At 35.9% G+C, this 20453-nt stretch overlaps 2 protein-coding genes across 2 annotated transcripts; one reads left to right on the top strand and one right to left on the bottom strand.

The window, feature by feature from the left end:
• Nucleotides 1–679: 679 nt before the first annotated feature.
• LOC113048643 (scavenger receptor cysteine-rich type 1 protein M160-like) lies at nt 680–4639 on the top strand. The gene is made up of 9 exons (XM_026210504.1): nt 680–940; nt 1217–1294; nt 1514–1552; nt 2226–2309; nt 2702–2761; nt 3057–3131; nt 3886–3948; nt 4147–4209; nt 4337–4639. Exons 1-9 carry the CDS (start codon nt 727–729, stop codon nt 4384–4386), a joined length of 726 nt encoding a protein of 241 aa, XP_026066289.1. The 5' UTR covers nt 680–726; the 3' UTR covers nt 4387–4639.
• A 6784-nt stretch (nt 4640–11423) lies between these two features.
• On the bottom strand, nt 11424–19397 carry LOC113047810 (NADH-cytochrome b5 reductase 3). The gene is made up of 9 exons (XM_026209115.1): nt 19242–19397; nt 18813–18938; nt 18570–18642; nt 13651–13757; nt 13416–13545; nt 13176–13259; nt 12999–13084; nt 12736–12835; nt 11424–12600 (listed from the first exon to the last, which is right to left on the bottom strand). Exons 1-9 carry the CDS (start codon nt 19257–19259, stop codon nt 12428–12430), a joined length of 897 nt encoding a protein of 298 aa, XP_026064900.1. The 5' UTR covers nt 19260–19397; the 3' UTR covers nt 11424–12427.
• Between the last annotated feature and the right edge of the window lie 1056 nt (nt 19398–20453).

The following is a 20453-nucleotide window of genomic DNA, read 5'->3' as shown; positions in this document are numbered from 1 at the left end:
CTCAGTAACCAGCAGGTACCAGCCTGGTTTGGTCCTAGTTCTGGACACATATGGCTGGATGAGGTGGAGTGTGAGGGGAATGAGACGTCCCTGTGGAGCTGCTCTTCTTCAGGCTGGGGAAAACATGACTGTGAACACAAGGAGGATGTAGGAGTCGTGTGCTCAGGTAAACAGTATACTAGAGAAAATATTTATCAAAGATAAAGTTTTTTCAGAAAATATACCATGTAATCATTAAACTCCATGGTAAACAGAAACCAAAGGGGTCTGAAGGGGTTTGTTTTAAGTTAATAATTGACTGTACATTTCATGATTACTTACCAAAATATTTCAACACAAAATATTGATTTGAGAGTAAATTACTTTATAATTTTAAATATAATGTTTTCCTAAGAGTTAGCTCACTACAGAAATACAAAACAATCATATGGTTGCAGTGATATTACTATATTAAGACAGAATTTCTCTGTATTTAATAACAAATTATGGAGCTATTTTTAATGTTTTGCTTATCTGTTTTTATGCAATCAGTGCTTGCAGCATGCATGAGCCTCATTAAATCACTGTTTTGGTAAATATTTTAGCTTTATCACAACCTAAACTTTAATTGTTTACATGCACATCCTTTTCTCTCCAGAGTTTAAAGAGATCAGGTTAACTGAGGGCTGTGAAGGGAATCTGGAGGTTTTCTACAATGGATCCTGGGGTAATGTGTGCTGGAACCAGATGGACAGAGACACAGTGAGTCTGATCTGTCAAGAGCTGAACTGTGGAAGATCTGGTGTTTTGTCTGAATCTGCAGCAAGAGTGAAATCAGCTCCTAACTGGCTGGATAAAGTTACATGTCGACCATATGATTTTACTTTATGGCGGTGTCCATCTTCACCCTGGGGACAGAATTACTGTGGTGAAGATGAAGTGGCCAAAATCACCTGTTCAGGTTGGATGATATTTAAATAATTTAATATGGTCTCAGTAATAATCCTTCTGGGTGATTCTATAATTGCAGGTACATTTGGTGTCCATAGTCATTATTTTTTTGTTCCACCTGCAGTTATAAAATCACCCATTTATGTCTAATGGGTTAAGTAAGTGTTTCTGAGAGCTAAAGTGTGCTGATGATTTGTAAGTTGTAATGGTAAAATGTGAGATATGTAAGATGTCTAATCCTAATATTCTATTTACTTTTCTTATTTTTATAATGTTATAATCTCAGAGGAGGAGACTAGTGATTCGCCTCAGAGTCATCTGACATGTTTTACCTCACCATCTCCTTACCAGAGACAGTGTGCAAGTAAGTTTATTCACAACAAATCTATTGAATGTTTGTTAATGTAAGCCTATATTTTCCTAGCATATTACTGTTAAATTATTAATATATGCATTTTTAAAATAGGAATTATTTCCCTCAGAAAATAATAAGTTTTAAAAGCCTCTAGCTTCATTATTAGTATGTGTTTTGTTGTAAATGTTGTGCTGAAGCTGGTCAGTGGTTGATATGTGTGTGTTTTAGATCATGTTCCTCTCAGACTGAGTGGAGGGGACGGCCGGTGCTCTGGGAGGCTGGAGGTGTATCATAACGCTGTGTGGGGCTCAGTCTGTGATGATCAGTGGGACATCAGCGATGCTCAGGTGGTCTGCAGGCAGCTGGGTTGTGGAGCAGCACTGAGGGCTGATGGGAATTCAGTTTTTGGTGCTGGTGAAGGTGTTGTGTGGATGAACAAAGTCGATTGCAGAGGGAATGAGATTCACCTGTGGGACTGTCCTCTCTCCCTGAATAACCACACTGACTGTTCATGCAAAGGGCATGCTGGACTCACTTGTGCAGGTCACAAGAAACACTGAAAGAATAATATTAATTTTAGATCATTTTATGTATTCCCAATTGTTAATGTGTTTGTTTCTGTTTTCACAGACTTGTCAGATGTGTCAGTGTCCACTTCTCCTGCCACAACATCATCAGCTTCTCCTCCAGTTTCTCCTCCAGTGCGCTCAACATCAGTCTCTCCTTCACAAACTCCTCCACCAGTGTCTCCCCCAGTGCTAGTGATTGTTCTGGGAGTTGTGCTGTTATTGCTCTTAGTGCCACTGCTTATACTGATTCAGCAGAACAGAGTGATGAGGAGAGGTAGGAGAGATCCAGAGACTGTCATATTGTGTCTTATTCAGTGTGTGATCAGTCATGTGTTGTGAACTGATGCAGGTTTGTCTGTCTACACTCACAGCTCTCTCTAAGAGGAGACACAGGATGAAGACTGAGGCCGTTTATGAGGAGATTCAGCACAGACACAATCACTTCACTCAGAGGGGTGAGACATGAGCCATCAATATCATTTAATACCATTAATAAGAGTCTGTCAGACAGTTGATGTTCATCTATTATTAGTCCTGTTAAACCTCCTGCTTCAAACCACAGAATTCCTGACAGAAAACCACAGAGCTGCAGGTGCATGTTTGTGTGTGTGTGTGTGTGTGTCAGACTGCGTCTCTTCCTGAGTGTATTTCTGGATGGCAGTGATGAATGGGTTCATGTGAGGATACGTGTGTGTGTGTGTGTGTGTTTGGTAATTGGCCCAACAAAACATTCTGTCTCTAATGTTTTTAAAATGCAAGTAATTGACATTTTTGTTGTGTTGTCACTAACACAATGTCTGTTTGAAATGATGAACATCTTTCTGACTGTTCTGTTCCTCTTTAACAGGGAGTCTCATCTCTGAAGAACTGCATTCTGGGTATGAAGATGCTGATGAGCTTTTCTCAGGTTAGAGAGCTGAAATATATTCAAATTAATACCTAAAAATAAAATTTTGATGTTCAAACTAAATGTAATTCATACTCAAAATCACACAAATATAATTCTTCTAGTAAATGAAATGTCACCAATGACTCAACTGTTCATAATACTAAAACATTTATCTTATTAGAAATAGTGTTCAACACTGCATATTATGATGTCAACAATGGCAGGTCTCAAGACCTGCAAGAGAATAGATTTCATTTTGTTTAAAAAAAAAAAAATTCCAATATGCCCAAATATACCACATGTGCTGATGCAGAAGAGATGAAGCAAATCACACCGGGATACTATGATGATGTCATCACTGATGGACTCAAAACAGATCGTGAGACAGGTATCACTCTGTTATTCTGTAATTAGATTAAATATTTAAAATACATAAAGCAAGGGTGTACAGTCCTACTCCTGGAGGGCCAAGAGTTTAGCTTCATCCATCTCTAACACACTTGTCTGGATGTTTCTATTGAGTGCTTCTCAGGTGCATCCTTTGTGTCCTTCAGTTGCCAACAATCCTTTGCATAGATTCCAATTTACGACAAATTAGTTAAATGAAAAAGATGCCTTCACCTCAAAAAAATAAATAAATAAAATAAAAAGGTTGAACAAATTTTTATTTGTTTATTTGTAAAAGAATCCCATAATGCTAAACTATGTGTAATGTAAACCAGTGAGAGACCACAGACGGTCATTACCTATACTGAATTAAAAGAAAGTTAATAAAAAAATTGTTCAGTATAAAGTATTATTCCAATTATAATTCTAGTAGTATTTTTATCTGTGACATTTATCATGTAGCCATGTGCACTTAGACCATATCATTCTAGCCTTGAATCCTCAGAAGGACTTGACTAGGAAGGATTTGTCCTCACTAGGATGTGTTATTTCATTTGAGAAGCACTTAGTGAATCTGAAGACCTTGATTACTTTGGTTCAGGACAGGTGTGTTTAATTAGGGTTGGAGCTAAACTCTGCAGGACAGTGGCCCTTCAGAAACAGGTATGGACAACTGATAAAACACATTTTTCTCTATCTTAGTGCTGATATGATGATGTGACATTTGTTCTGTTTATATTTTTATGTATGTGTAGTGGACACACTAGATCGTTATGATGATGTCATCATTATTGGACAGAACTTTCAAGGTGTAACTAGTGAGTTACTCTTATATACGTTTTTATGATATATTGAACATGCATTTCTACATTTACATTACATTTACCTTTATTCATTTAGCAGACGCTTTATCAGGTTTAATCTAATAGTCTCAGATGGTCATGAGGAGAATGAGATAAATTACACAAGCTGTGTTATACATTACAATGTGGGGTTTTATTTCTCATGTGTATCAGAGGGAGATCAGGAGGAGTATGATGATGTGAAGAACAGCAATGAAGATGAGAGAAACCTGTTAGGTATATTTTTTTGTCAGATTTTTATATAATCTACTTTTAATCGTAATGTCTCTCATTTAAACCCTATTTAAACTTAATTGTGATTATAAAAATGAATGTTAATTTGCTTGTTTTTTTTTTTAAACAGACTATGATGATGTGGGGGAGGAGTCAAATAAAGAAGGAGGGGCCATATGACTCAATGGCCTCCGTTTATGAAATCATATTACAGTTACTGGAGCTGCTGGGAGCTTCTTATATTGCTACTGATGCATCAGTGCCTTATGTTTTTGTTATTTTAAATATTTTGGTATGAAAAGTAAGATGCTTTGCAAAATTAATTGTCAAAAAATTTAAATATTTGTATTTTAGCATTTGGTCTTTTATTACCATTTTGATATCAATGCTTTTCACCTAATAAACAAAAGATATCATTCCAACATCATGTCACAAAAATACTTTTAAAAGAGTGGTTAGAGAAAAGAAGAAATTAATGCTAAAAAATGTTTAAGAAAGTATTTGTAGGCACTACTGTACTTTTAGGCCACTGACAGCATTATTTACCTAAATATAAATGATAAATGATAGAGGAGCACCATGGGGGCAAGCGAGTGCTACCTGAACACAAGTCGCGGTCTGATCAGCCGCGGCTGGGTCGCCTGGGCTAGAGTGTCTGATGTTGAAAGACCCGAAACACCCAAGGACCTCAGGTAACATCACTGATGATGTGTTCAGGTGCATCTGAAGAAAATTAAATAAAAATAGATTTACCACATAATAGATATTATAAAGCTTCATGTTTTTTTCCCCATAAGCTTACTGCCATAGCATTAGTTCTGTATGGTCATCTTGAATTAACTCAAGAAGAGTGTAATTTAATATTTTATTTACAAGAAATATTACTGGGAAAGAAAACTAAATATTCCTAAAACTAAATTCTAGTACGTATATATGGGGATTTATAAAAAATAAACTTGGCGTAAATATGTACACACCATACGGACATTATAAACCATGCGTATAAACTCTTTTTCATTTTTTTTATGTATATATTGGGATTTATAAAAAAATAAACTTGGCGTAAATATGTACGAACCATACGGACATTATAAACCATGCATAGGAACTCTTTTTCATGGAGTTAGAAAATTAATGAAGTAAACATGACTTTAAACTACGTTTTCATGTCGATATACTCTTTTACATTCATTATTCCACTCGCATTAAAAAGAGATTAACACTGAAAGACAATTTTACAAACAACATAATTGCATAATTTAACAAACAATTTTCCTGTGAAATGTTATTTTTTATTAAAGCGAGGAGTGCTATAGGTGCACAATAAGTAATCTTTAAACTAAACTACAGACCACATGTTATGAGAAATATTTTAACGATGATGCACACTTACTGCAATATTATGGCGGACACCGCTGGATTACTGTACAACCACAGCTGCACAGAGGTGTTAATGTTGTGTAAAGTCATCTCTACTACATTATGAAAAAATCCACTATATTTGAAGGACATAACTATGAGAAAACTGTAAGATTCGCATGTTTCCTTTGTACAATACTTTGTCAGTGACACTCAGAAAATACACTGCAATAAATATGCATTTATCTGTTTCCACTGAAATAGCTAAAATATGTTTATCTTATCAGCAAAACTGCATACTTTTAATTTAAAATAATAGAAATTCTATTTGGCCAGTGTAAAAGAATATCTAAAATATCTGAGAACTAATGGATATTTTCATGTATTTATACTAAAACATAGCAGGGATACTATTTCCCTACTGTGTCTGTGTTAAACATTGTGTCACGTGCATGGGAATTTGCATGTAAATAATATGCAGGTGAGGTTATGCATAAGTTAAGCTCCATATATGGTGATTTCGGGGTGGAGATGCACGCACACTCGTCCCTTACTGGGATTTATAAAGAGATTTTTGTGCAGGTTCTGGCGTGCGCATGGTTTTATAAGTCTGAAAACGTTTGGTCGTACGCAAAATCTAGCTATTGTGCCCACGTAACATTTTAGTATGGAATCTACAGAGAGTTTTATAAATGAGACCCCTGGTTCCACACGCTAATCAGCTAATTACCTCAGAACACCTGCAAAGGCCTTTAAATGGTCTCTCAGTCTAGTTCTGTAGGCTACACAATCATGGGGAAGACTGCGGAGATTGACAGATGTCCAAAAGATGACCATTGACACCTTGCACAAGGAGGGCAAGACACAAAAGGTTCTTGCAAAAGAGACTGGCTGTTCACAGAGCTCTTTGTCCAAGCACATTAATAGAGAGGTGAAGGGAAGGAAAAGATGTGGTAGAAAAAAAGTGTACAAGCAGTAGGGATAACCGCACCCTGGAGAGGATTGTGAAACAAAACCCATTCAAATATTTGGGGGAGATTCACAAAGAGTGGACTGTAGCTAGAGTCAGTGCTTCAAGAACCACTACGCACAGACGTATGCAAGACATGGGTTTCAGCTGTCGCATTCATTGTGTCAAGCCACTCTTGAACAACAGACAGCGCCAGAAGCGTCTCGCCTGTGCTAAAGACAAAAAGGACTGGACTGCTGCTGAGTGGTCCAAAGTTATGTTCTCTGATGAAAGTAAATTTTGCATTTCCTTTGGAAATCAGGGTCCCAGAGTCTGGAGGAAGAGAGGAGAGGCACACAATCCACGCTGCTTGAGGTCCAGTGTAAAGTTTCCACAGTCAGTGATGGTTTGCGGTGCCATGTCATCTGTTGGTGTTGGTCCACTGTGTTTTCTGAGGTCAAAAATCAAGGCAGCCATATAACAGGAAGTTTCAGAGCACTTCATACTTCCTGCTGCTAACCAACTTAATGGAGATGCAGATTTCATTTTCCAACAGGACTTGGCACCTGCACACAGTGCCAAAGCTACCAGTATCTGGTTTAAGGACCATGGTGTCCCTGTTCTTAATTGGCCAGCAAACTCGCCTGACCTTAACCCCATAGAAAATCTATGGGGTATTGTGAAGCGGAAGATGCAATATGCCAGACCAAACAATGCAGAAGAGCTGAAGGCCACTATCAGAGCAACCTGGGCTCTCATAACACCTGAGCAGTGCCACAGACTGATCGACTCCATGCCACGCCGCATTGCTGCAGTAATTCAGGCAAAAGGAGCCCCAACTAAGTATGAAGTGCTGTACATGCTCATACTTTTCATGTTCATACTTTTCAGTTGGCCAAGATTTCTAAAAATCCTTTCTTTGTATTAGTCTTAGAGCTGAACGATTAATCATTAAAAGATCACAATCTCGATCCAGACACCCACTCGATCTCATTTCTAAATGACAACGATTCCCCGAGTCTGTTAATCCGTGCTCGCACTGCCGCTGACACAGAGAGAGCAGTTAGCGTGTTTGGTTAAAAAAACATCTTCACAAATGGACTTTTCAACTACACAGTAATATTTCTGTCTTACAGTCATTTGTATTATCACAGAAATACTGGGATAAAGTTTATAGTTCAGATATAAACATTGATGTCTATATGGCAGCGATCAAAATAGAAAAAAAAACCTTTTGAAAGTACTGCGCTTTAAATAACGTTTGGATTGCAACTTTTCGATTGTTTTGCCACTAGGTGGCGACAAGTGACTTAAAAATGTATTGGTCAATGAATGATTAATTCATTCAAGAGAATCGTTCAAAAACGCTGATTCATCCAGTAATGAAACAAGTGAAGTAGGTTTATGAGTGAGTCATTTCATCATTTTAATATAAAAAACTGGGGTATTAAATATATTATATTTACACTACCAGTCAAAAGTTTTTGAACCATAAGTTGTGTAATGTTTTTTTAAAGAAGTCTCTTCTGCTCACCAAACCTGCATTTATTTGATCCAAAGTACAGCAAAAACAGTAAAATTTTGAAATACTTTTACAATTTAAAATTACTGCTTTCTACTTGAATGTATTTTAAAATGTAATTTATTCCTCTGATGCAAAGGTGAATTTTCAGCATCATTACTCCAGTCTTCAGTGTCACATGATCCTTCAGAAGTTATTTTAATATTCTGATTTGCTGTTCAAAAAACATTTATTATTATTATTATGTTGAAAACAGTTGAGTATATTTCTTTTAGGTTTCTTTCATGATAGAAATTTCAGAAGAACAAAATATATGTGAAATAGAAATATTTTGTTATAAATGTCTTTATTGTCACGCTTTATCAATTTAAAGAGTCATTGCAAAATAAAAGTATGAATTTATATACTTGTGATAATAATAGTAATAATACTTAAATTGTTTCGTGAGCAGCAAATGCAAATCAGCATATCTGAATGATTTCTGTAGATCATGTGACACTGAAGACTGGAGTAATGATGCTGAAAATACAGCTGCACATCACAGAAATAAATTACATTTTAAAATATATTCTAATAGAAAGCAGTTATTTTAATTAACTGTCACCCGTCCCCTCCTTGGGACACCTACATTTACTTCACTATATTATGATTAAATCTAATCTAATCTAATCTTGACAAACTATATATCGTTGTTTTTGTTAATAATTATGTAGGAAAAGTAATAGATTAATTTATTACAAGAGTGCACCCTCAAAAATCTACATCATAACAGGAGTTCTGACCTTTGTTAAAAAAAAAAAGACTCCTTCGTTGCCTTTTTCTCTGTCACATTTTAGAAATCATCAGAAATTATATATCAACTGAAAACTTAAAATCTCAAAATCCATCCTTTAAAACTCATTTTAAAATCAGACACTGCATTACCATGCAAATGGTGCATCAATTTCTTGTTACAAAATATTTTCTTTCATGAAATTTAATTATAAAAGTTTGGTTCATGCACTATAAAGTCTATGTTCAAAAATGTGAGTGACAGTTAAGGGGTTCTTTTGTAAAAATATTTCACAATATTACTACTTTTGCTGTATTTGGCATTAAATAAATGTATGCTTGGTGAGCATAAGATAATTATTAAAAAAAAAAAAACATCTTACCGTTGAAAACTTTTGGACTGGTAGTGTATATTAAAATGTTCAATAATTCATTCAGATTAATTACATAATTTTAAATAGACTGCAGAAATAATATTTTGTCACACATTATTTTATTTAGTTCAGAATCAGGGGAGAATCGTGATCTCTATGAGACCACAACACAAAAATCGTGATTCTCAAATTAATCCAAAATCGTGCAGATCTAGTCTCAAGTAACATTCTAATAACTTTCTGAGATACTGAATTTGGGATTTTCCTTAATCATCAAAATTAAAAGAAATAAACATTTAAAATATATATTAATCTGTGTGTAATGAATGAATATAATATACAAGTTTCACGTTTTGAATGGAATTAGTGAAATAAATCAACTTTTTGATGACATTGTAATTATATGACCAGCACCTGTATTTGTGTGTGTGTGTGTCACTACTAGCATTTCACTACTAAACAATGAACATAGAGTAAAATTATGGACCCCTTATATATATGAGGCATATCTCAAATAATATAAGGCTAATTTTAGACTTGATCGATTACTCTAATTTATGTATGGATAATGGATTTATTCTTTTCTTGGACTTTTAGAAAGCCATTTTTAGGCCATAAAAAACATTTGGGTTTGGAGAGTTCTAATACAAATTGCTAATATTCGTGTGAAGGATTCTGTTACGTACTTGGGGATTGTTATCACGAAGGATCAAAAATCTAGGTGTAAGATTAATTTTGAATCTATTCTTCAGAAGACTAAGGCAAAACTGAATCATTGGCTTTTAAGGGATTTATCCATAAAAGGTAGAGTTTTGTTGTGTAAAGCAGAGGGACTGTCAAGATTAGTTTATGCAGCCACTTCACTTAGTGTCTCTAAGGAAATGTGTAAAGATGTTGATACTGCTTTGTTTAATTTTCTTTGGAGAAATAAAACATTACATTAGAAAATCTACAATAATGAATACATACGAATCAGCAAGATTGAACTTTCTTGATTTCTGTACTCTAAATAATAATTTTTAAATTAACTGGATCAGACATTTCACTCTAAATCCAAATTCTCAGTGGAATTTTATACCTAATTTTTATTTCCAAGTTAGGTGGTCTTAAATTTCTCTTGATTTGCAGTTATAAAATTGATACAATTCCTTTAAGCTTGTACTACTTTCATAAACAAATGTTGCTGGCTCACGTGGATATGTGCCGTACGTCATCTGCATGTTCTTCTGTTCGGCAGCTTGGACAAAATTGAAGCGCGCTTCTGCCGCCTAGTGGAGCGGATGGTTAACTGTTCTTTAGTTTCAACCAAAAAGGGCGACTAAATAAGACAATAATAATAATACAAAATAAATAAAATTAAAAGCTCCCCCTTTCTCAAATCCCAACCAACGAGAAAATGCTTTGAACTCAAAAGGCACGTGATCACAGTTCAAACACACGAACAGTTTATTTTGTATGCATTTATCTATTTAAGTAGATGTTGTTTTGTCTGCAGTTATTTAAAATCTGTGTCGTGTTTGTTCACGTTACTGTATGTCTGTGGTTGCAGATTCAAGCAGTATTTATAGCAAAGCTTGAATACCGTAGTTCAGGAAGTATTTGTTTAAATGGTTAAAGTGTGTCAAAATCCCTGTTGACGTCTATAATCTAAAACTAATGACTGAGTTAACGACTAAACTCATAAATTGTGTCTAATATTGGCTTTTACTGATTAATACAAAGGCACATGCATGAGATCAGATCAGTGTATCAGCTCACATGCATTAATATATGAAAGGTGCAGTTTCTGTATATCTTTTGTAGAAGCGCTTTGTCACTTTCCTGTTAATTTAATTGTGAGTTGTACTTTAACTCTATAAAGTGACACCGTGATATGGGGAATGCACCGAAACATATTTACTATTTCCATAAATGCAAAATATTTTACAGGCACACTTATACTTAATAGCTGAGTCACCGAACACTTGTGTTTGCGTGTTGTGGTAGATCATTTCCTGAAACTCATTCTGCGCCTTACATTATTACGCCAGCAGGTGGCGACAAATTACTGTCTTTATGAACGAGTCATTGGAGTCGATTCGTTCGAAACACTGCTTCGTTCAGTAACAAAATAAGTGAGATATTCAGAGCGGCCGACGCAAACATTAACAGAACTGTATCATTATTTTGTTGATGGCTCGGACAATAAGTCTATCATTATTTTTTTGATGGATCGGACAATAAGTATTAAATAAGCATTCCGTTATTGATTGACATACCTTTATTGATCAAAGCAAAATTATTTTTTTGGGCAATGTAGACAAATTATATGAGCTGCAAACAGTTAATAAACCATGTTTTTACTCTTTAAATACAACATTTACTGTATGGAATCATGCACTTAAAACTGAATAAAATCAACAACGCAACATATAGAATGTTTACAGAAAGGCACTTCATAATGGACTGCTTGATTACTTCTTGAAAAGTTGGTTAATTTGTTTTTTTCTTGACTACTTCTATATCAATGACAACTTTCTGGTTCTTCTTAATCCTGGTCCTGCACCTTATGTTAATGGGACACACTCCAGTTGAGTTCATGCAAATTATGATGCATTAAATCAGGTGAGAGAGAAAAACTAATATGCAGTACTGGACCAGAATCAATGCAGATCTGATTGAAACAGTCCAATTTCTGTGAATGAATAGTTCAAACAAATGAACGGTGTACACTGAGCAACACCAGGCTACATTTCAGCATCCATCCATCCATAAATACATATAGCGTATAACTAATGTACATGAACCTTGTACTTACTTAGTTTAACAACTTGTTTCTGCCAATATAAACATTATGTGTAACATGGACACTATTATTGTAAAGTATTGTCCATCACCAATATCTTTTGCATTTTAAAAGATGCATAAATTAAGCAAAAATCAAACAAAAACTCTTGACACGCTAAATGACTTCATTCCAATATCAGCTGGCATCCGCTAAATAAAAGCAACACTCTTTGTTTTTCATTTAAGGCATAAAACACACAAAATATAAGTTTTCTAATAAATGACTTAATTGGCAGGTACATCTTGCATGCAGAGCTTTCTCAGGAAAACAGCTGGTACATTTTGATATAAAGGTTTTCTTTGCATTATTATAGATCCTTTTCATTTAATGTGCATTTGGAATATATGAGAGCATCTTGCAGGTTGGTAGTATGGTTTTAATTTTGACTTTTTAACTGCTTGGTTTCAGGTGACATCCTTCTAGAAGGTGAAGCGCCTGTCACTGGAATGGCCCACCTTATCCAGGCTGGGGTTGCAGGCGAACTGAATCATGGGAGGAGGTCCGCACATGAGGATGAGTGTGTCATCTGCGGGTGGAGGAAGATGGTTCTTCACCATCTCCTCATTGATGAAGCCTTGGCTGTACTCCCAACCTAACGCATAAAAGGTGATTACTTCAGCTTGTCAGATTCTGCTTGATTATCAATGTCTGGTTTATCTTGATTAAGTCACTTAATCTGAAGTGTTAGATTTGGCTAAACAGCATCTGTAAAACATGATATTCTTACCATCTGGAGCCCTGTCAACAGTGAACCACAGCTTAAAACGATTAGGGTGATTGACCACGATCTCTTCTAACTCAGGACGTAGGAGGATGTCTTTTTCGGTCTGTTGGAGAAGAAAAAAAAAAAGAGTAGTGGGTGGGAATAATTAGTTTTAAATACTTTCCATAACAAAAAAACATTGAACCAAACACATTGGTATTTCTGTGCGCAAATTTCCCTTTTATAATAAAATATATATTTTTGTTCATAATTAGTATTTTGCTAACCTGGTTTGCAAAAAGTAAGTAACACATGGTCTCATCCTTTGGATCTTTCATGATTGCTCGGATTATCTGGAGCATAGGTGTAATGCCTAAAAAAAAAAAAAAAAAAAAGATGAGCTCACAAGAAAATCCTTGCAATTGCTATTAATTATTATTATTTTTTTATTATCATGTGCTTACCTGTTCCTCCAGCGATCATGCCAACTTGTTTTGCATTTTTCATTTCAGGGTTAGATTTCTTATCAGGCTTGACTGCAAATGATCCTGTAGAACAGGTTACAAGTACATTAAGTCAATTTGAAAATAATGTTATAAAGTGTTAAAATGGTCACATTATATTTTCAGAACATTATCCCTTCCCTTGCAAGCAGTGGTTTCATAGCTTCTTTCTGACTCACAGTGGATTTCAAAATGACAAACCTTTGCCTTTGTAAACCAACAGTCCACTTGGTCCCCTGAAATCAATTGTGTCACCAATACGAAGGCTCTCCAAGTATTGGGACATCTTCCCACCCTCAGGAAACTTAGGATGGACATTTTTGTAGTATATCTGAGATAAACGAGAGGCAACAGTGTTTAAACTAGAAGAAAAAAATAATAGCATTTTTAAACATAATTCTTTTTGTTTAACACTTGTATTTATTGTATGTTATACCTTCACAACCAGATCAACAAAGCCCTTGTCGTCATCACTAGACACAGGGGTGTAAGGCCTCACCACGAGGTTGCCATCAATTCTGGCAGACAAGTAAATGTGCTGTCCTGCATTTGGAACGCATAAACAATATTAGCACATAGACAGTCTAATGCACAGTGATGGTGTACAGGTGCTGGTCATATAATTAGAATATCATCAAAAAGTTGATTTCACTAATTCCATTCAAAAAGGGAAACTTGTATATTATATTCATTTATTACACACAGACTGATATATTTTCAAATGTTTATTTCTTTAAATTTTATGATTATAACTGACAACTAAGGAAAATCCCAAATTCAGTATCTCAGAAAATTTGAATATAACACGCATGTACAGCACTTCATACTTAGTTGGGGCTCCTTTTGCCTGAATTACTGCAGCAATTCGGCGTGGCATGGAGTCGATCAGTCTGTGGCACTGCTCAGGTGTAATGAGAGCCCAGGTTGCTCTGATAGTGGCCTTCAGCTCTTCTGCATTGTTCGGTCTGGCATGTTGCATTGTAAGGGAAACAGGTCAATTTAGCTCAAAGGGAATCATTTAAGATTTTAAAGGGAATTTGAACAGAATCACTGTTTCACGGCTGGTCACGGAGACGCCCTGCGATTCAGTGAACGAGCCGTTTAACATCAAATCTGCGCTGGATACTAATATCCAAACTATAGTGAAACCACTATCAATTAGCACAGTAACAAGATCGGCAGTTTAAGACATTAACTTGTAAGCACAAAACACAAGATATTTCTCTTTTCAATATGAATAAGGCTTTATTAGATAAATCTAAGACATATAAACTAATCTAACACATAAACGCACGCACACACACACATTCACACAAGTTGCAGGAAGGTCGAAAGTTAGGGAAAGATGAGTTTAAGAGAATGGAAATATGTAATCCCAAGTTTACAGCAATACGTTAAATTGCATAAACATGAACAACCATCAATCACGTAATTAGCGCTCGCATTGAGTTCCTCAATGGGGTTAAAATTATATTAGATACACCAGCACAACAAATATCTGGGAATACGTTGCCTTCGTTTGCTGTGAAAGGGACTCCAGTTGAAAGGGGTATCCCGGTGTCGCTGATTGGCTGGAAGTTCAGTAGTGGCTGAAGTGATGTCTTGGGGAGCCCGTGCTTGGGCATTGGCTGAAGCTGGAGTTGTGTGGCTGGTTGGAGTTCAAACGCGCAGACGAGGTCGACGTTACAAAACTTAACTCAGGACACGAAACTCTCAAACGGAAAAGAAAAGAAATAAAGTTTGACGAGACTAGGTTGTGTTCCTTCTCATTGTGGCATAGTAGCAGCAGGCAGGCACGCTGGAACCGCGCTCAAAGAACAATGATGACTAACCGCATGGCTAGATGCTACAAGCTGAAGCTAGGTAGCAAAGCTACAAGCTAAAAGCTAAGAGCAGGCATGACTAATAGCATGACTGATAGCATGAGCAAGGCTGGAACTAAAAGCAAACTAAAAACATGTCCCAAGGTATTTAAAGTGGGCTGTTGGCCCCACCTCAAATGTTGCCTTGACCAATCAGATATGGTCTTGGCTCGGGGGTATCATAAATCATTTGTTTATCTTACCAAGCATGTGGTTCCTGCCCCATAGGGTCTAATTTTGGACATGATTCCTATAACACGATTATGATATATTTTACAAATAAATGATTGTCAGGACAATATCAAGCAAGAAAATTCGATTATATCAATACTAGACATGACTATGTATCCTATAGTTATCAAAAGACATACACAATAAGTGATTATACATGATAGTCAAATGTGTGGGTTACACATAAATTAATATGGAGTTAAGCAATTGAATGATTCATTTATAAGTCTTTTTGAGTTCATTCTGGTCCATATATAATGTACAAAAAAGCAGTTTCTTTGCCATTCTCATGACAAAGAGGTGTTCTGTGAAGACAGAGGTTTAAAGCCCTTCCCCCCTTAGGAATTTCAGTCTGGTTCTGCTAGGTGTGGGGGGGAAGTCAATGGAAGTGTTTAACCTGATCTCCTGGGTCTACATGTGATGTCCAGCATTGCACCTCCATTACGAACAACACATCTGGCACTAAATTTCTCCTCTTTGAATTGAAATTGCAAATAATTGTTCTAGTGGGGTTAATGTTGAAAGCTGTTGTGTGAACAAGTTGGTTGGTCAACCTGCTTGGCTCTTGTGGCACTAGAACTGATTTATGACTTCCTGAGGAATTCGGTTCGTGTTTCCAACACACAGCTTTCATAGACTCTTTAATTTGTCTGGTTCGACTCATTTCTGTTACAGCATCTTCCTCTTCACAATACCCCATAGATTTTCTATGGGGTTAAGGTCAGACGAGTTTGCTGGCCAATTAAGAACAGGGATACCATGGTCCTTAAACCAGGTAATGGAAGCTTTGGCACTTTGTGCAGGTGTCAAGTCCTGTTGGAAAATGAAATCTGCATCTCCATAAAGTTGGTCAGCAGCAAGAAGCATGAAGTGCTCTAAAACTTCCTGGTATACGGCTGCGTTGACCTTGGACCTCAGAAAACACAGTGGACCAACACCAGCAGATGACATGGCACTGCAAACCATCACTGACTGTGGACACTTTACACTGGACCTCAAGCAACGTGGATTGTGTGCCTATCCCCTGATATACAAAGGAAATGCTAAATTTACTTTCATCAGAGAACATAACTTTGGGCCACTCAGCAGCAGTCCAGTCCTTTTTGTCTTTAGACGCTTCTGAAGCTGTCTGTTGTTCAAGAATGGCTTGACACAATGTGTGCTACAGCTGAAACCCATGTCTTGCATACGTCTGTGCATAATGGTTCTTGAAGCACTGACTCCAGCTGCAGTCCACTCTTTGTGAATCTCCCCCACATTTTTGAATGGGTTTTGTTTCACAATCCTCTCCAGGATGCAGTTATCCCTACTGCTTGCAGTGTTAATTTTGACACAAAATTTTAATTTAGTTTTAGTCTTAGTCTTTTGACTATTATTCTTTTTAGTTTTAGTCAAGTTTTAGTCATCTGATTTGTTTTAATTTTAGTCTTATTTAAGTCGACTAAAATTGCTTGGTATTTTAGTCGACTAAAATTGCTTGGTATTTTAGTCGACTAAAATTGCTTGGTATTTTAGTCGACTAAAATTGCTTGGTATTTTAGTCGACTAAAATTGCTTGGTATTTTAGTCGACTAAAATAAGACTAAAATCAATAACAGATTTACTAGACAATTTTTTACAGCTGGTATAGGAAACAAACTTAACCAAAATATATAAAACACAAATTCAACTTTATTTCAACACAACTGTGTCTTTATTTCGATTCAAAAGCTTTTATGCAGCAACAAACACTGTCATGATAATGTAAACAATAACTAGCTGCCAATTGACCATCAATAAAAGAAAAATAACGTTAGGTCCAGGACCTTAAAGCTTAAAGCTGAGCTGAACAATAAGTGCATACATTTAAAGTAAATATTTAATAAGTTGGGTGGATAAAAAAAGTAACAAGATTTTATAAGGTATTCATTTGTCTAGCAATATTGTATGTTTTAAATACTACAATATTGCTAGATTAGTATGTATAATGATAGGATGTGAACATTCACGTTTCACATGACTAATATAGAAATATTTGTGATATTGTCAACAAGTAGAACATTATAAAATATACTAAACATTAGTATTAATCAAATGTATGTTTCATAATATTACGTATTAGTATTGTGCTCTCATCTAACTTGAAGAAGGGGCTATTTTACAGTACTTTTCAGTTCGTAATATTTAATGCTACAACATCTACGCACTGCAGTCTTCCAATTTTGCTTAGCTCAATAAACAAAAGAACATCGTTGTGAAATTACATTTCAGAAAATGTCCAGGTGGCTCGTCTGTAATTGTCTTTTCAAATTGGTTGTGTACTTGCCACGAATGAGCAAAACGCTTTGTTTTGTTTTGTTCATCGTCAAATGTGAAGTAAGCTGTGGACATTTTGTCGCTCTTTTAGACATCACCTCTTCGAATGCCGACTTCCCGGGAGCTCATTTAAAAACTGAAAAACCTTCGCTTCACGTCTCAATAAGTCAGGCTCGGATTGGTTCTCTTCTCTCATGCAGTCTCTCCTGTTCAGTTTTGCCGGTTCTTTAGTTCATTCCTCGCATCTCTCCCGTCTGCTGATTTGATTTTCGTCACAGTCTATTTTAGTCTCGTCCTTTATTCGTTGACGATAATGTCAATCAATTTAGTCATAGTTTTAGTCTCCATCAGTGCCTTCTTTTTTAGTTTTCGTTTCGTTTTCGTCCGCAAAAATATATTCGTGACGAAAATAATGACGGAAATATTTAGTCAACGAAATTAACACTGACTGCTTGTACACTTTTTTTTCTACCACATCTTTTCCTTCCCTTCGCCTCTCTGTTAATGTTCTTGGACACAGAGCACTGTGAACAGCCAGCCTCTTTTGCAATGACCTTTTATGTCTTGCCCTCCTTGTGCAAGTTGTCAATGGTCATCTTTTGGACAACTGTCAAGTCAGCAGTCTTCCCGATGATTGTGTAGCCTACAAAACTAGACTGAGAGACCATTTAAAGGCCTTTGCATGTGTTTTGAGTTAATTAGCTGATTAGAGTGTGGCACCAGGTGTCTTCAATATTGAACCTTTTCACAATATTCAAATTTTCTGAGATAATGAATTTGGGATTTTCCGTAGTTGTCAGTTATAATCATCAAAATGAAAAGAAATAAACATTTGAAATATATCAGTCTGTGTGTAATGAATGAATATAATATACAAGTTTCACTTTCTGAATGGAATTAGTGAAATAAATCAACTTTTTGATGAAATTCTAATTATATGACCAGCACCTGTATATACTGCACTCACCAATAGGAAGTCCAAGAACATGCTCCGGTGATTTTAAAGCAAAGCGAAATCTTCTTGTGTCATGACTAATAATCTTAAAAGAGAGATAGAAAGTAGAATTAAATTAGCATAAAGAAACACATTTACATGTCTCTCTCTCTCTCTCTCTCTCTCTCTCTGTGTGTGTGTGTGTGTGTGTGTGTGTGTGTGTGTGTGTGTACTGCCTGATACAAGTTAAACCAGGACATTTTAAATGATCCTCACCTCTTTGTCCACAAGACGTAATGGATACTTCACATCAGGGTCTTCAAGGGTAATGGCAGGTCTTCTTTTTATGCCAAAGAGCCTCCGGATAAAATCAAACACGAACTGAAAACTGCCAGAGATGAGCTACGGAAGGTAAAATAAAATGGTATTTTCTAAACGTGCAGTAATGTACCAAGCATGTTCATTTGCAAAATTATAATGGGCGTGTGCTGCAAAACTGTGATGGGGTTTAGACTGTCAACAAACCGTCAAAATAGAGTTGATAAACATCCTTTCAAGCGATGAAATCGCATTTGAAACGTGTATACATAAGATTAGAGTATGCTATGTTGTCAATGTAACGTACAGCTGCATGCTGCAAAAAAAAACTACGTGGAAAAACGACGTTCTGCAAGCACTTATTTAATATATAACTTAGATACTCACGTTAAAGATGAAAGACATTTTCTCCTGTTGTGTTTAGTGAGACACTATCAGGCAACGAAGACTACAGACTACGAATAACTTTAGAAAGTAAGATCCCTATCAAAACGTCAATCGCTTCCTGGATAGGGAGGGGCTAAGTGCTGGTGCTGGTGACGTAATCGCGTAAAGATTCAAATCCTTTGTGAATCGTTTGATTCGTATTATCAGTAAACGAAGCTTCGTTACGTCAAAACTGTTCGAAACCTCTTGAAATGCGGTGTGTTGTCAACTTGGCGATTTATACTTGGGATTTTGTTGCTAGGTTTTAGCAACTTTTCAGACTACCCTAGCAACTTTTTTATTTTAAAAAGCACTTAGCAATAAATGTAGCTATTTTTAGTTTCAAGTTTTTGGCAACTTTTGTAAAGTGACTAAAATGATATAAAAGCACATGTTTTCAACTAAATTACACAAAAAGAGGAAACCACACAGCTAGCCAGCCAAGCAGCACATCAACAAGAGCTGGTACAAACATCAAATGTGCATTAAGTTGCTAGTTTTATTTATTTTCACTACAAAAGCATAAAACACAATATTATACCCTTCACAAAAAATGTGATGGAGAATTGCCGAAAAACCCTCAAGGGGCTTAATTGGTGGCAATATCCATAAAAACAATATTTAATAAATTTAAAACATATTATAAAACATATTATCAAACAGTTTAAAGTTAGGTTTAAAACACAAACCCATAAGGAAAATTCAAATAACTTAGAAACAACAATTTTACTCTGTTTAAACTGTTCTTTAGAAACCTCAATAAGTGATGTAGGAAGACTGTTCCATACCTTTGACCCTCTATATAGTACACTAAGCTGTGTTTGTATGAAGTTATTTTTGATTCAAAACAACTGAACACCTGTGGCAGTGCGATTTGTAGTTGTAAAGAAAAGCCACACAAGTGTATCAGTACATTTGAAGTCACAGAGATAAATATTTTAAGAGTTGCAAACCTGTAGACTTTTTTTTCTCTCCCACAAACACAACACAACAGTTACACCTTCTCAAATTCTTCATTGCAGGTGCACAAATCCTATTCTACAAATCACACATTTAGAAACTCGTACGCTCACATTTTTGAAACAATTGCTGCAGTGAATGTGGTGCAACACGCATTTACACACCCGCATCAAGAAATGTGAAGTCGTGAAGAAATGTTGAACATCCGCAAAT

This window comes from Carassius auratus, chromosome 29, assembly GCF_003368295.1.
Source record: "Carassius auratus strain Wakin chromosome 29, ASM336829v1, whole genome shotgun sequence".
Taxonomy (NCBI): domain Eukaryota; kingdom Metazoa; phylum Chordata; class Actinopteri; order Cypriniformes; family Cyprinidae; genus Carassius; species Carassius auratus.
The sequence above is the reverse complement of the archived record's forward strand: the minus strand, read 5'-3'. Positions and strand labels throughout refer to the sequence as shown.

Bases quoted from the DNA above. Each gene is read 5' to 3' on its own strand.
- LOC113048643 (XM_026210504.1), top strand. From the start codon at position 727: ATGGACAGAGACACAGTGAGTCTGATCTGTCAAGAGCTGAACTGTGGA. The intron at 941-1,216 runs GTTGGATGATAT...TTATAATCTCAG, and splicing joins GGCCAAAATCACCTGTTCAG to AGGAGGAGACTAGTGATTCG. The intron at 4,210-4,336 runs GTATATTTTTTT...TTTTTTAAACAG, and splicing joins AGATGAGAGAAACCTGTTAG to ACTATGATGATGTGGGGGAG.
- LOC113047810 (XM_026209115.1), bottom strand. The intron at 13,085-13,175 runs GTAAGCACATGA...TTTTTTTTTTAG, and splicing joins CATGATCGCTGGAGGAACAG to GCATTACACCTATGCTCCAG. The intron at 12,601-12,735 runs GTAAGAATATCA...TTTATGCGTTAG, and splicing joins TGTTGACAGGGCTCCAGATG to GTTGGGAGTACAGCCAAGGC.